The following is a 15971-nucleotide window of genomic DNA, read 5'->3' on the forward strand; positions in this document are numbered from 1 at the left end:
TTGTATGATAACTATCAGTATTTCCTGCTTCACAGCTTAGAGTGGTCAGCTGTCATTGTAGATGAAGTGCACAGAATCAAAAATCCGAAGGCTCAAATAACTCAGACAATGAAGGCTCTAACATGTAAGGTTCGGCTTGGACTTACTGGGACAATTCTGCAGAATAATATGAAGGAACTTTGGTGTGTCATGGACTGGTATGTTGCAAGAGGAGACCAAATATTTGGAACATTTGAAGCCACTTAAATATATTCCAAGCACATGATGGTTGTAGATTGCATTGTATTGATCTGTAAGGCACAACTGCAGGGAAATCAGTCACAACCTCTTGGTTCATAGGACTGTAGAAAGTGCATTATGTTCCAGTAGAATACACCGGGAACATACTTGTCACATACTATGGAATAGCAAAGTATCTGTTCACCTCTGAGGTCATAGGTTTGAATGAATATATGCCTTTTAACAACACAGTGAACAAAACCCTACTGGAAATTCAAATGCATGTTTCAGTTGTTGTTGTTGTATGTTGTTGTAATTTCTTGACCCAGATTTTACTGACATTGCTTTTAGAGAATATTATTACAGTTTAATGATTGTCATTGGAGTAGTACATACATTGATCATCTGTTTCCTAGTTATTTCTAGTAAACATTTTCCTACTGTAGTAAACAAACAACATTGATATCGTAATTTGAGCTTGCTACAACTAATGTAAAGGTCAGTGCATGGAGCCATTTTCTAATGTGATGGCAACATTCGTAGTGAAATCATGGTGTGCTGCCCTTATGAATATTTCAGTATTACATTTCCATGCATATAGAAACACTGTTATAATACTTGTTTTTTAACAAAACGGAGTGCAGAGAGCTTTGAAAATGAATATATGAGAGGTATGCATGGAGTTTTAAAGAACTATTCTATATAGGCCTTCTTATAAACTAATTAATTGGGTTGTCGAAGGCTTTCATTGCTTGGAATCACAGGGTTGTTGTGTGTTTTCCGGGCTGTATGGCCATGTTCCAGAAGCATTCTCTCCTGACGTTTCACCCACATCTATGGCAGGCATCCTCAGAGGTGGTGAGATATATGCTTCTGGAACATGGCCATACAGCCCAGAAAACACACAACAACCCTAATGAATTGGGACTTACTCTCTCTGAAAGTTGCATCATTGGTTAACTCCTAGATGGAAGATAGCAATACACTGATAATTCATATTTTTAAACAAATAAGCCTCACATTTGGAGCCTCAGAAACAAATAGTAACACCTTGAATCAATCATAAAAGTGACAATATATTTACTGCTGTCTTTATCTCTTCTCTCAGGGCTGTACCTGGGCTTTTGGGTAATGAAGCACGCTTTAAGAAGGAATTTTCTGATCCAGTAGAGCATGGCCAGCGGCACACTGCCACAAAAAGAGAACTAGCCACTGGCCGTAAGGCAATGCAAAAACTAGCTAAACAAATGTCTGGTTACTTCTTAAGGCGTACAAAGGCTCTTATTAACGATCAGCTGCCCAAGAAGGAAGATAGAGTAAGAACTATTAATTACAATTGGTTTATTAGGATTGTTAATCACAGGCAGTCTCCAAGTTATTAACAAAATTTGGCTTGTAAAAACAAAGGTTGGTGATCGAGCTTCATTGGAGACATCTTTTCCTCATGAAAACTCTTCCAGGAGTGAATTTCCTTTCTTAGAGGTAGATGTCTCTCACTTCCTGTTTTCTCACCCTCGTTTATAACTATGAGTCATTTCTAAGTTGGATGTTTGTTACTTGAGGACTACCTGTACATTTAAATGTGGAAATTGTGGAATTTATCCAAAATAGACATTGTATATGCAGTGGATTATCATCTTACACAGGGGACAAATGTGAATGTGTGCAAGATGGAGGCTAGCAGGGACTGTTAAGATGTTAGTAAGGGAATTCCATCACATTCGCACTTCAGGAAATAAATAGGAATGGATTTAGTGAGGAACATGATTATCTCTTGATTGTTAAAATTATTATTTATTATTATTATTAACTACATTTCTATACTGCTTTTCTCACCCCTGGGGGACTCAAAGCAGTTTACAACATAATAAACGGCAAAATTCAATGCCTTACAAATATATAAAAATATATCACATATCTAAATAAAATACATACAACTGTAGATTAAAACCATTAAAACTATAAAAACATCAAACAAAGACATATGCATAAAACTTGCTATTACAGCAATTCACCTAGTTCTCTTCCCCATCTCCCTCTCCATAGAGTTTCACCCTTTCTTTATATACCCTCTTTTTACTGAAGAGATAAAATTCTTGTAAGGGAAACTTAGTGAAGGCTCTGAGGCAGTGGAAAAGGAGGAGAGCTAACAGCAACAGCATATTTACAGATGTCAATGGGGAGATAACTGAGTTCTAACTTCCTGGCCTAGTCAGTGACGTGACTAATTTGAAGGGCCTGTGATTAATATGAAGCGCCTGTGCTTTCTTGCCATTCATGTTTTGGAAGAACCTAATACCACAAATTTTGTCCACAAGTTGTGCAGTCAGTATTTCACCTCTGTGAGTGTTGGCTAGGACAGTTACAAACAAATGAACTTTTTTGCAGCCTCACATAATTCCAAATTCCATCTTTTGTGCTCAGTTTAGACTCTTGAGTCCTTAGTGCATTTTTTCCTGAGTCATGGTGTTTCAAATTTTGCTGTGTCTTCCTTCCATTTCCACAATGCAATGAATATATTTTTAGATTATACACAAGTCATTTGTGCTATTGTCATTCACACTTGTCCTCTCCCTGACAGACTTGAGTCTTTTGAACAAGCTGGAGTGGCTGCATTGTTCTACTTTTGTTTGCATCTGTTGGGCATGGTCTTCCCTTCCTAAGAGAAGCTATTTGAAAATTGCCCAAATGAAACGTATATTTGATAATGCTTTATGTAAGAACGTTTGCATCCATGCAAGGCATGTATGGGGTTGGGAAAGGAACCAGTGTTTCCTGACTCCCAGGGACTTCCTGAAGGCCTGAATAGTGTCTGTGTATGCACAGTCCCTTAGGTGAGAAGAACAATGGTTTTAGGTAACTTTCTGTTTATGACATTTGCACACAGTTATTTTTTACTTTTTTTGATGTCGTTGGCCAATATATAATTAAATGCTTAAATAAGGTATGAAACTGAGTTTGTCTGATTTAGCTCTTCAAAACCTCTAAAAAGGACTGATCTTATGTAAATGTATACCAGGGTATGGCCGAAACCTTTCTGGTCTCATACTTTCACTTCTTTGATAAACTTATAAAAAAGCTAGTTATGAGCTGTTAAAAGGAAAACTCTATTTGTACTTGGCAGATAGAACACATGCTAATGAAAGAACACATGCTTTTCAGTTTGGCTAGAATGTTTGCATGAGTGCAAGAATACATTTTAGAGAGCACACAGTTTCACATAGTTTTAATAAAGATACACATCAGTCTGCTGTTCCCTCCTTGTTTATACCTGTCTTTCTGCCAAAGCTTGGAATAATGCTGCAGACTAACTGTGTTTTCTAAAGAGAAGATTAACAGCAATGTCACTTGGTTGCCTTTAATCTAGGAGCTTTTATTTAGCTCCATTCTCTTGATAATGTGAGTATATGTTCAAGATACCACTGGATTATTATAGCACAGCATGGTGCTGCTGCTTTGTGGGTGGTCTAAATTCAGAAGTGATCTTGGGATTTCTGTATCCTGCTGGTTGAGACCAAAAGATGTCATGGAGATGCCACCCATGGTCTTTAAGAGGATGGATAAGGTTTGTCATACCACTGTACAGAGCCCCCTCCCCCCTGTACCACCAATTCAGAATGTCAGTCTTAAGAATTGACTGTTTCCTTTTATTCACTCTGTCTGCATTAGGGCTCTACAATAATTAGTGCCAAAAACGGCAAATAGAGCTTTTAAGCGATGCAGAATCTTTAGTCATTTTCTTTCACAGTCCTGCTCATACCAGCCTCAGATAGATTGTTACAATGTATCTTTTATATTCTTAACAGATTGAATAATTTCATAGAAGAGAGTTACTGACTATGATCTTTTTTATACTTTTTCAAAAACAGAGCATTCATTGAATTGCACTGTGTTGAAAACAGTTGTTCACTCTCCACGTTTTGTGATTTTTTTAAATATTTATGTGTGTGTTTTCTTTTGTGTTCTTTTGTATATTATTTTGCCAGATGGTATACTGTTCTCTGACTGAGTTCCAGAGAGCTGTTTATAAGGCCGTATTGGAAACAGAAGATGTACGCTTAGTGCTACAAGCACGTAAACCTTGTAGCTGCAACAGTGGCCGCAAAAGGAAGAACTGTTGCTACAAAGTAAGATTTGTTTGTATTATTAGCAGCAGCGTTTTTTATTGTAACACCTGTTCTGCAATGTCCTATTCATCTTCACTGGCTTGTTGCTCATGTATCTCCAAAGGGCTGGAGTCAGTTTACAGATTAAGACATAGGACATACTTAATGTCTGCTCCATTTCCTTGATAATGTGAGCATCTGTTCCAGTGACTTTCCAAAAATAGTAGAAAGCCTTACAATTGTAATTTCCCACTTATTTTATTTAAATATTTAGTCATTTTACAATTATTTTAATGACGTACAACCTACAATCTGAAGTCCTACTTCATATCTGTTCTGTCACCTGAGGGCTGCATTATCTCTTTTATACTTCATTCTCATGCAAGTCAGTCCTGGTGCATGTGTAGACAAGTTAATGCAATATTTCCTTAAATAAAAAAAGCAAATGATGATTAGTATCAAGTCTTTCTTCACTCTGAAATCTTTCAGATGTTATGTTAAGATGAGAATAGCAGTATTTAAACTTAAAAACACTGGCCTATGGCCAGTTGCTAGTTTCAACTTGAGAATTGAATTAAATCTTAAATAAGTCACACTTTATATAAATCTCATTAATTAAATGGGTCTGTTGCAGTTGACATTAATACTGGTTTAGGATACTGGTTTTAGAAAGTAGTTTGTCTAATTCCTGGAGGACATAGAAGCAACAAATCCATATTTGTGTTGCTTAATTTTGCAAGTAATTGAATAATTAGTGTAAAAATGCATAATGCCCTCTGTACAACCGATTTCTATTTTTTTGTGTTGGAGTAGAAAGATTTCAGTGTTTGTATGACCATGGCTGTCAGATATGTTATTATCTTCAAAGTTTGAAAAAACCCCCCGATGCCATCTGTTTTTTATAAAATAAAAATATATTTCTTCTCTTTGATGCTTATTACTGGATCAATAAAATGTCTTTTAACTACCTGATATATAATGTTTGAGAGACAGAAAATTATAGTATATGTTTAATTCTGTTAGGTTTAAGGCACATTTGTAGAATTCAAGTTTTTCTCCTGATTCCAGAAACATGTCTTTTAGGAAGAAGAAAGAAATCCAAATTATGAACTTGGTGGTATATATCTATCTCATGCGATATAATTATAAACTGGTTCAATCCTTTGATTATTCAAAGATTATTTATTTATGTTTCTATAGACAAATGTCCATGGTGAAACGATGCAAGCATTGTATTTCAGCTACCTCACGATTCTTCGTAAGATCGCTAACCACACTGGCCTGTTACAAATAGACAACACTAGCAAACAGCAGGTTAGTTTCCTTAAGTTTTCCTAACCAGTAATATTCTGTAGAAGTAGCAGCCTACTGATAACTTTTAATTTCAGTGCCTTGCTAGTTATCCATTCTGTTAAAATTGTTCTGAGAATATGCTGTTCACAAAATATGGCATCATTTATGTAATAGTAAATGTTTTTTCAGTGGTAATTTTTTTTGTCTTATAGTGTGAACATGATCAAAAAAATATGGCTGGCCACCCCCAGTTCTTTTGCTGGATTTTTACCTGCTTTTCTATGTCCCCATCTTCTTTTTTCTATCTGATGTTTCAAAGACTTAGAAACAGCTTAACTGAAAGATACAATTGCGGAAATTGTAAGAGTCCTATAGGCTATTAAATCAAATCCCCTCCTAAATCCAGAATAAAAAATACTAAAACTAATGCTAATAGGTAGCTGTCCAGACTCTTTTTGAGAACCCCAAAAAGAGCTGCTCTTTTAGTGAAGCAGGTTTGCTGTCAACTCCTACTCCATCCAGACTAGCATCTCCCTGAGTTCTCTTCCGTCTTCTTAGCATTCAGCTGCCTTCTATCTAGAAAGGGACAGCTGTGAACTATTCTGCTGCCTCCTAGTCTCCAAGATGTGGCAGGAACACCTCCTAAAATACTCATCTTAATAGGAAAATATTCATATAGCTGTATGATCGCTGCTGTTTGCCCACATCGTTCTGGTCTTTGAAGTACCTGCAATAATGATAGAGTGATGAAGAAACATGAGAGAGGCATGGGGTGAAAGGAGGAATCACTACCTCCTTTTGCCTCTTTTTCCTTCCAGTCACCTCATTGCTCCAGAAGAGTGATGAACTCTGCCGTTGTTGTGACTGGTGGGCACCACAAAATCCAGAACAACAGGATCAGGTAGATGCCATCACCTGCACTGAGCCCAGGGAAAGCAGTGTGATACTGCCACAGCTGCTTCCTGAATATGAAATGGTTTACCCTCGCTCAAAATGCAGGTGATTTTAAAAAGTTCAAAGAAGTATCCTGTAACATATATTAATGTTACAGGCCGCATTAACCCATCAAACAGCTGCCACAAAACTGATTAGCAACTCCCCCCCCCCCCCCCCCCCCCCCAAATCAGGATGAAGGGTTGGTTTAATTGGGCCCTGGGAGCTTCTTGAAGTCTTAATCAAATCTTCATTTGTCCCTTTCCTTTTCTGTCTGGACATTGCTCAGTAACACACTTAACAGATTCTAATTTCTGCATCTCTCTTCCCTTCTTTACTACGATGAAGGAGAGAAGGAGACATGGCAGGCAGACTCTATTGTGCTCAGCCCCTTTTCCCAGCTTGAAAGGGGGCAGCTAGCCTTCACATTTGTCTTCTGTTTCTCTACTTGTGGAATGCTTTGTGTAAAGGAGAAAAGGACTGCTGGATAACAATTGGGGTCTATAAGACCGCCTGTTTTGTTTCACTCTGAGCACTCTAGTTTTCAAAATGGATCTCTTGATAAAGAAATTTGTGCTCCTGTAACTCAAGTGTCCAGTCTGGTGATCTTCAACTTTCTAACTTTAAAGAGCTAGTAGGTCTTTAGGAATAGAAGACAATGAATATGCTCATCTAAATCAGTAAATTGCCTGAGAACTTTCTTACCTTAGGAGACCTAAAGGCTGTTTTGAAGACTGAATCAGCTAGAAAGAGCTGAAATTCCATTTTTATAAGATAATTTTAACAGAAATGGTTTATTTCACAGATAAATTAAACAAAAGCAAAGACAAAACAAGAGAAAAGTAAATATACATATATGAAGATACTTTTCAAAACCCTCACATAACATATTAAAGTTTAATTTATACCTACAAACAATACTAAATATGTATATCATTTAAAATGAGTAATTGTAACAAATAAGATAGGAAAAACAGATAAATTGTTAGCAGAAAGCATGATACATTAAAATGAATCAAATGCAAATTAGAATAAGTAATCCTTAACATTCCCCTGAAAGTCAGTATGTAAGGTCATGTACTGTTCCCAAAGGATGGTATTCCAAACATGTGATTTAAAGGGGACTTAAGTTCCAAAGAAGTTAGCTTAAGTTCATGGTGCATAATGGACCAAGAAAAGGCATGTTCATGGTGCATAATGGACCAAGAAAAGGCATGTCTGTACTTATCTCTTTCTTTTTTTGTAAGGATAGAAACACACAGGCAGAGACAACAATTTAGAAGCAGTAAAGTAACACAGACCCAGAAATTGATTTTATCAGCTTCTTGTAAGACCATGCCTTCTGGTATGCAAGCTCATAAAAAATCCCACCATATACCTACAGAACTGAAGGGAGAGTTTATTTTAAGAAGGACATTTTAAACTAAACTTTTAACAAATTAGAAACAGATTGACCTTTTTTACATGGTATGAGAAGATATAATCAGTATATACCCTGTTTCCCTGAAAATAAGACAGTGTCTTATACTATTTTTTTCTCCCAAAGAGGCGCTAGGTCTTATTTTCAGGGGATGTCTTATTTTCCCACAAAGAAGAATTCACATTTATGGTTGAATTTTTAAAAAATGAAAATTTATTATCTACTGTACAGTAGTTGTCATCACAAACCAGCATAACCAAACTGTGAATCCTTTCAAGAATTTCTGTATTATATTTTATTGCTATACTGTTTTTAAATTACTGTTTTAAATTTCTGTTCGTATGTAAATTTATGTTGTTGTTTTGCTTATCCCTGTGTAAGCTGCCCTAAGTCCCTTCTGGGACATGGAGGTGGGGTACAAGAATAAAGTTATTATAATATTATTATTATTATTATTTCTTGTTACTACCTGTATTTCCATGTACAACAATCTATGGTATGTACATTTACCGATCCTGCATGCTTCCAAACAAAAACTTTACTAGATCTTACCTTTGGGGGAGGCCTTATATTTAGCAATTCAGCAAAACCTCTACTAGGTCTTATTTTCTGGGGATGTCTTATTTTCGGGGAAACAGGGTAGCTTTAATTGGGAGATGCTAACCAAAGCAGTTGTAATGATGATGATGACGACGACGACGACAACTTTATTCTTATATCCCACCCCATCTTACATGGGGACCAAACACAGTGAAACAAAATTAAAATACGGCACATTAAAATACATGTACATTGCAAAGCATAACTAACATAAAAACATGTAAACCATCATTAAAAACATAAACTCAACAGCAACCGATTCCAGTAGCCGAGCCCGGTAAATATAGTCAGAGCTATAAGGTGGGCCAGAGCTTGTGCAGTATACTCCAGCGACGAGGCTGGTGATAAAGTGCTAAGGCTAGATATTAAATAGGGCTTGAAAGAACAAGTCAAAATGTGAAAGGCACATTGGAAAAGCCATGTTTTCAGATCTTTCCAGAAGATGGCCAGGGTGGGTGTCATGACACAGCCCCCTCTTAAAAAGCCACACATGTAAAGGACAGTTCTTAAATGTTTATTAAATGATATTTAAAACCCAGAAACACTTAACTGCAGTGTTTCTCTTCAAAAGTAAACGTCTTAGTTCAAAAGGAGTCAAAAGCAAGAACAAAAGGATAAACTGGATTATCTGGCTTGATAATCCGTAGCAAATGTAACAGAAACGTTACCAGAACTGACGCCACTCAATGCTGTGGCGCAAAGGGCTGGAAAAGATCAAAACGCTCCCAAAAGGCAGCAAGCAGAATCATAGTCGAAGCCAGGCCAAATTTCAAAGACCAAAGGAAGAAAACCGGAGACACCAAGCCAGGAGCAAGCACAGATGAAGGTCAGGAGCTGGACCGGGTTCCGAAGCCAGAAAAGCCGAAGTATGAGCGCCAAAGCAGGAACGCCAAAGCAGGAACGCCAACACAAACGCTGAACTGGAAGCGCTGGAACAAAAACGCCAAGGCAAATGCCGAACTGGAAGCGCTGGAGCAGAAATGCCAAGGCAAATGCCAAACTGGAAGCGCTGGAGCAGAAACGCCAAAACAAACGCCAAACTGGAACATTGTTGTCAAGAGCCGAACAGGAGTCAGAAGCCAGGAACACCAAAGCAGGATTCAATCCGGATTATCAGGAAGCTGTACAGCCAAGACCCAAGGAAAACAGGCAGCAACAAAGCAATGTCCCCAAAACGACACCTTGCCTTCTGCAAGGCAATAGTTCTCCAAACTGTACTTTTAACTTACTCATCAGAGTCCGATGCTGATGAGACCTCAGCCCTTTCCTCATCAATCACAGCTGATCTTGATCTTGTTAGTGGATCTTGCCTCCCATCCCTCTAGCCCCTCCATCTCTGTGTGATGACCCATGGGCCTTGTAGTCCTGCTCAGGACATTGTAATTCCTGATGAAGATGAAAACTTGGGTTTTTTACCTTCCCAGTCTGAACTGGATTCCTCTCAGCCAGATCTTTCCCAGGCAGATCTGGGAACCTTGCACCTGCAAGAAAGTTGTCTCCCAGAAGTATGTCAAACAAGCCCAGAGCCTACTTCTCCCGTATTCTTGCGCCGGGAGTTTTGTAAACAACAGAGAAGTTTGGATTCAGCTTCGCGCAGGAGTGCGAGGATTGCAGCTAAGAATGTGGCCAATTAAGACTGCTTCTCGTGAGAATCTTTGGGGAGTCTCACATCTGGTCTCAGAGTTAGCTTTCGGTTCTGATTCCCAGAGAACTGCTTCGGCGGGAAAGCTAGACTCTATTTAGGTGTTTTACCCGCGTAGTAACTTCGCGGAGTCAATTCGTCAGCCTACGGAGCGAGTTGTGTCTGGACAGCGCGCTCCGGTTCAAGCCTCGCTCCTGCTCAAGCCTTGCCTTGCTATCCAGCCTTCGCCTTGCTTCCCAGCCTTTGTTTATCTACGGACTTTGCCTTGTTTCCCAGGATCAATCCTTGCCTTGTTCCACGGATTTATCAAGTTATTCCACGGACCTTGTTCTTGTTCTTAGTTACCTTGTTCCACGTTCAAGCCTTGTTTCAAGTATCAAGTTATTTCCTAGCCTCGCTCAAGTTTCATGGACTAAAGGACCTTGTCATCTCCCCTCACTTTGCTTGGCAAAGTGAGTGTTTCGGTTATTGGATTACAACTTTGGACCTTAATATTTCTTATTGGACATTGCTTTTTTGGACTAATTCTGACCTTTCCTGAAAGGTCTAATTCTGGACTATTTTCTACACTTGTTTTTATTAACTTTATATATTCCTACAATAAAGATATTAGATAGATTCTGGCCTCTGTGTATGGTTATTGGTGCTCTGCAGCCTGGGTCGTGACAGTTTGACTCCGCCACCCTAAGCACCAATTAACCTCGGCCAGAATGTCTACCGGAGTCGTACCTGGGCCGAGCGGCCAGCCGATTACCTACACCATCGACAAGGAAGAGGTGGACCGAATCCGTGATAAGCTCAATGCACAGGATGGAGAAATAAGGGGTTTGAAGGAACGCGGAGTTCGTCTTCCGGCCATGGCGTTGCCAACCAAGTTTACTGGAGAAGCTTCTAAGGTTCATGTCTTCCGTCGCCAATGTCAAGCTTATCTGGAGGCCCGTGCTGCCGAGTTTCCCCAAGAAGACATCAAAGTGGCATGGGTTTACAGTCTTCTAGACGGGCCAGCGGCCAGCTGGGCGACGGCACTGTTCGACCAAGCCTCTCCACACCTAAGATCAGCGCAACACTTCTTGGACCACCTCAAGGAGACTTGGGGAATCGAGGACAATTTGGAGGCAGCCGGTCACAAACTCCGTCGCCTTTTCCAAGGAGACAGACCTATGTCTCAGTATATAGCCGAGTTCCGAGTGCTGGCCCACAACACCGGCTGGAACGATGTAGCCCTCAGGGGACAATTCCGGGAGGGTCTCAACATTGAAATGCTGGAAGAAATCTCCAAGGTGGATCCTCCCCAGACCCTCGAGGCACTCATTGATCAATGTTTACGGGCTGAAGTCATGATTGCCAACAGGAAACAGTGGGTTCGAGGCCAGGGCAGTAGAGCCGGGGCAAAACCCCCCGCTCCCGCCAGCGTTCAGCCACGTCCGGTGTGGAGACCCCCACCGCCAACCCCATACCCCAGAGGAGGCGAGGAGGTGCCGATGCAGTTGGGCAATGTGCGTCCCAGACTAGATGCCGCCGAGAAGGCCCGTCGTCAACGCTTAAACCTCTGCTGGTACTGCGGGAACGGGGGCCACTTCGCCAGAGAGTGCCCAGCCAAAGGGAAGCCTGCCGCCCGTCTTGCGGCGGCGTCCTCCACGGAGACGAAGGCGTCTGAGCCGACTGGCACACAGCCGGCGGGGGAAGCCAACGACCGGGTGTAGAGAGGCTCGCCAACCCGGTCAAAAAATCCATCCAAGAGCCGCCAACCGGGGTCCTGTTCCTTCTCGTGGTCACATTATGGTCAGCAAAAAGGGGACCCGTCATGATCCACGCCATGATAGACTCTGGAGCTACCAACAATTTCATCGATAGAGAGTATGCCGACTCTCTGGGATTACAATATCATGATTTCAAGAATGCCCGTGTGGTGCAAGCCATAGACGGCCGTCCCCTCAAGACGGGCCCCGTAAGTCAGTGGTCGGAACCCACCAGGATGTGGATAAGGGAACATATGGAAGAGATTTCCTTCTTTGTTACCGAGGTCCCCCATTTCCCTGTGATTTTGGGAATTCCATGGCTGACTCTCCACGACCCTAACATCTCCTGGTCCAACAGAGAACTGCAGTTTGCTTCACCGTACTGCCAAAACCATTGCCTCGTAGCCAAGGTATGCCATGCCACAGACACCGAGCCCATCATCACCTTGCCAAAGAAGTACTCCGAGTATTGGGATGTATTCAATGAGAAAGAAGCCGAAAAATTACCCCCACATAGACCTTATGACTGTGCCATTGACTTGGTGGAGGGGGCCCCGATCCCGCGAGGGCATCTCTACTCCCTGACTGAACCAGAGCAAGAAGCTCTCAGGGAATTCCTAGAGACAAACCTTCGCAAGGGATTCATCAGACCCTCTCAATCCCCAGCCGCCTCCCCAGTGATGTTTGTGAAGAAGAAGTCAGGGGAACTACGCTTGGTGGTGGACTACAGAGCATTGAACAATATCACCAAGCGGAACAGCTATCCCCTGCCCTTAATCTCGGATCTACTGGATCGGCTTCGAGGAGCCAAGGTTTACACCAAGCTGGATCTTCGGGGGGCTTACAACTTAGTTCGCATCAGGGAAGGGGACGAGTGGAAGACCGCCTTCCAGACCAAATTCGGATTATTTGAGTCCCGAGTTATGAATTTCGGTTTATGCGGAGCCCCCGCAACGTTCCAGCATTTTGTCAATGACATTTTTCAGGACTATCTAGACAGGTTCTTGATAATCTACCTGGACGATTTTTTGGTGTTTTCCAGATCACAATCAGAACATGAGAACCACGTCAAAATGGTGTTACAACGATTGCGGGATCATGGACTTTATGCCAAGCTGGAAAAATGCGCTTTTGATCTACAAGAGGTAGATTTCCTTGGTTACCGCATCTCGCCTCTAGGGCTTTCCATGGATCCAGCCAAAGTTTCAGCAGTATTGGAATGGCGGGCGCCAACTAACAAGAAAGAGGTGCAGCGTTTCTTGGGGTTCGCGAACTACTACCGCAAGTTCATTCCAGATTTTGCCCGCTGGTCCGACCCCATCACTAGCTGCATCCGTGGAAAGCAGCCTTTCCGCTGGACTGATCAAGCAGAGAAAGGGTTCCAGCAACTAAAGAAACTATTCACCTCCCAGCCAATTCTACAGCACCCAAATCCTGGAACCCCTTTTGTGGTGCAAGCGGACGCCTCTGATGTGGCAATTGGGGCTGTACTCTTACAACCGGTGGGAGATCACCTCCACCCCTGTGCCTTTTATTCTCGTCAACTAACCACACCAGAGAGGAATTACACCATTTGGGAAAAAGAACTACTGGCCATAAAGGCAGCCTTTGAAACTTGGAGACATTGGCTAGAAGGGGCCAAATTTCCCATTGAAGTCCACACTGATCATCGTAATCTAGAACATCTAAGAACTGCCCGCAAACTAAATCAGAGGCAGCAACGTTGGGCTTTATTCTTTGAACGTTTCAACTTCCAGATCCATTATGTGACCCCAGCCCAAACCAAGCAAGCAGACGCCCTGTCACGTAAACCGGAATACGCTGCAGGACGCAAGGAGACCTTTGAATCCCAACTGCTACAACCTGAGAACTTTGCCACGCTCACGGTGGGGAACACCAAATCCATTCCCATTGGTTCAACTTCCCCTACTCCAGGACCCATCTGTGCTCAAGAAATCAGGGCTAGTCAGCAAGCAGATGCCTGGGCGCAGGACCAACTTCGCCAAGGTCTGCATTTCCCCTTTTCGCTTAAAGATGGGCTGCTCTGCTATAGAAATCATGTTTATATCCCACCCGGACCGGGCAGGGAAAAAGCGCTTCGTCTGTGTCATGACTGCAAACCAGCAGGACACTTCGGACTATTTAAAACTATGCATTTGATCCTAAGGGATTTTTGGTGGCCCAAGATCCGCAAGGATGTGGAAAAATATGTCAACACCTGCCCAGTATGCCAGCGCTCCAAGATACGAAGGGAGAAGCCCTCAGGGCTTTTACACCCCCTTCCTACCCCATCTCGCCCATGGGAAATAATTTCCGCGGATTTCATCACTGACCTACCACCTTCCTGTGGATTCACCACGATCTTAGTGGTGGTGGACCTATTCACCAAGTTAGCCCATTTCATTCCCTGCGAAGGCCTCCCCACGGCCAAGGAAACTGCGGATCTATTTCTTCAACATGTTTTCAGACTACATGGATTGCCCAAGAGTTTAGTCACAGACCGTGGATCTCAATTCACCTCTCGTTTTTGGAAGGCACTACAAAAACTATTGGGCATAGACTCTCGCTTATCTTCAGCTCATCATCCCCAAACAGATGGGCAAACGGAGCGCACCAATGCCACTTTGGAGCAGTATCTTCGCTGTTATGTAAACTATCAACAGGACAATTGGGCTTCTCTGTTACCACTGTCTGAGTTTGCCTACAACAATGGAGTTCAAGCTTCTACAAAAGAAACGCCGTTCTTTGCAAACTACGGCTTCCATCCACGTTTCTTTCCCCCTGTCATTGAAACTTCAGAGGTTCCCGCAGCAGAGGATTGGCTGCAGGAACTCACAGCGGTGCAACAACTTTTGCTCCAGCAACTGGACCAAGCCAAGGAGGACTATAAACGCCACGCTGACAAACATCGCCAGCCGGGCCCTGAAATCAAGGTAGGAGATCGGGTTTTCCTGTCCACTCGCTTCCTGCCCTCCCACCGCCCTTGCCGGAAGTTAGATGCCCGTTTCATTGGTCCCTATCCAGTGGTGGCGCAATTAAACCCCGTGACTTTCAAACTCCAACTTCCGCGTTCAATGCGCATTCACCCAGTGTTTCACCGTTCCCTGCTCCTTCCGGCGGATGGTGTGCGACCTGATACAGACCAACCGGCCCCCCCTCCTGTTTTGATGAATGGGGAGGAGGAGTTCGAGGTTGAGGACATTTTGGATTCTCGCTTTCACCGCCGCCGCCTACAATATCTCATTGACTGGGTGGGTTTTGGCCCTGAGGAACGCTCTTGGGAAGACGCCTCCACAGTCCATGCTCCTGATCTAACTCGTCGCTTTCATCAGACCTATCCCACCAAACCGCGACCTCGCGCCTCGGGGAGAGGGCCCCAGTTTGGGAGGGGCCTTGAGGAGGGGGATAGTGTGATGACCCATGGGCCTTGTAGTCCTGCTCAGGACATTGTAATTCCTGATGAAGATGAAAACTTGGGTTTTTTACCTTCCCAGTCTGAACTGGATTCCTCTCAGCCAGATCTTTCCCAGGCAGATCTGGGAACCTTGCACCTGCAAGAAAGTTGTCTCCCAGAAGTATGTCAAACAAGCCCAGAGCCTACTTCTCCCGTATTCTTGCGCCGGGAGTTTTGTAAACAACAGAGAAGTTTGGATTCAGCTTCGCGCAGGAGTGCGAGGATTGCAGCTAAGAATGTGGCCAATTAAGACTGCTTCTCGTGAGAATCTTTGGGGAGTCTCACATCTGGTCTCAGAGTTAGCTTTCGGTTCTGATTCCCAGAGAACTGCTTCGGCGGGAAAGCTAGACTCTATTTAGGTGTTTTACCCGCGTAGTAACTTCGCGGAGTCAATTCGTCAGCCTACGGAGCGAGTTGTGTCTGGACAGCGCGCTCCGGTTCAAGCCTCGCTCCTGCTCAAGCCTTGCCTTGCTATCCAGCCTTCGCCTTGCTTCCCAGCCTTTGTTTATCTACGGACTTTGCCTTGTTTCCCAGGATCAATCCTTGCCTTGTTCCACGGATTTAT

The 15971-nt window shown here is 42.7% G+C and overlaps 1 protein-coding gene across 6 annotated transcripts in view; it reads left to right on the forward strand.

The window, feature by feature from the left end:
• ercc6l2 (ERCC excision repair 6 like 2) overlaps positions 1–15971 on the forward strand; it is a 94086-nt gene that overhangs the window by 23496 nt on the left and 54619 nt on the right. For all 6 annotated transcript variants that reach the window (XM_062972084.1, XM_008103213.3, XM_016990991.2 and 3 more), the window contains 4 exons: positions 36–197; positions 1328–1535; positions 4206–4346; positions 5526–5639. In XM_062972084.1, the coding sequence (XP_062828154.1) occupies positions 36–197; positions 1328–1535; positions 4206–4346; positions 5526–5639 (625 nt within the window). The remainder of the gene's footprint in view (positions 1–35; positions 198–1327; positions 1536–4205; positions 4347–5525; positions 5640–15971) is intronic.

The sequence above is a fragment of the Anolis carolinensis genome, chromosome 2 (assembly GCF_035594765.1).
Source record: "Anolis carolinensis isolate JA03-04 chromosome 2, rAnoCar3.1.pri, whole genome shotgun sequence".
Classification (NCBI taxonomy): domain Eukaryota; kingdom Metazoa; phylum Chordata; class Lepidosauria; order Squamata; family Dactyloidae; genus Anolis; species Anolis carolinensis.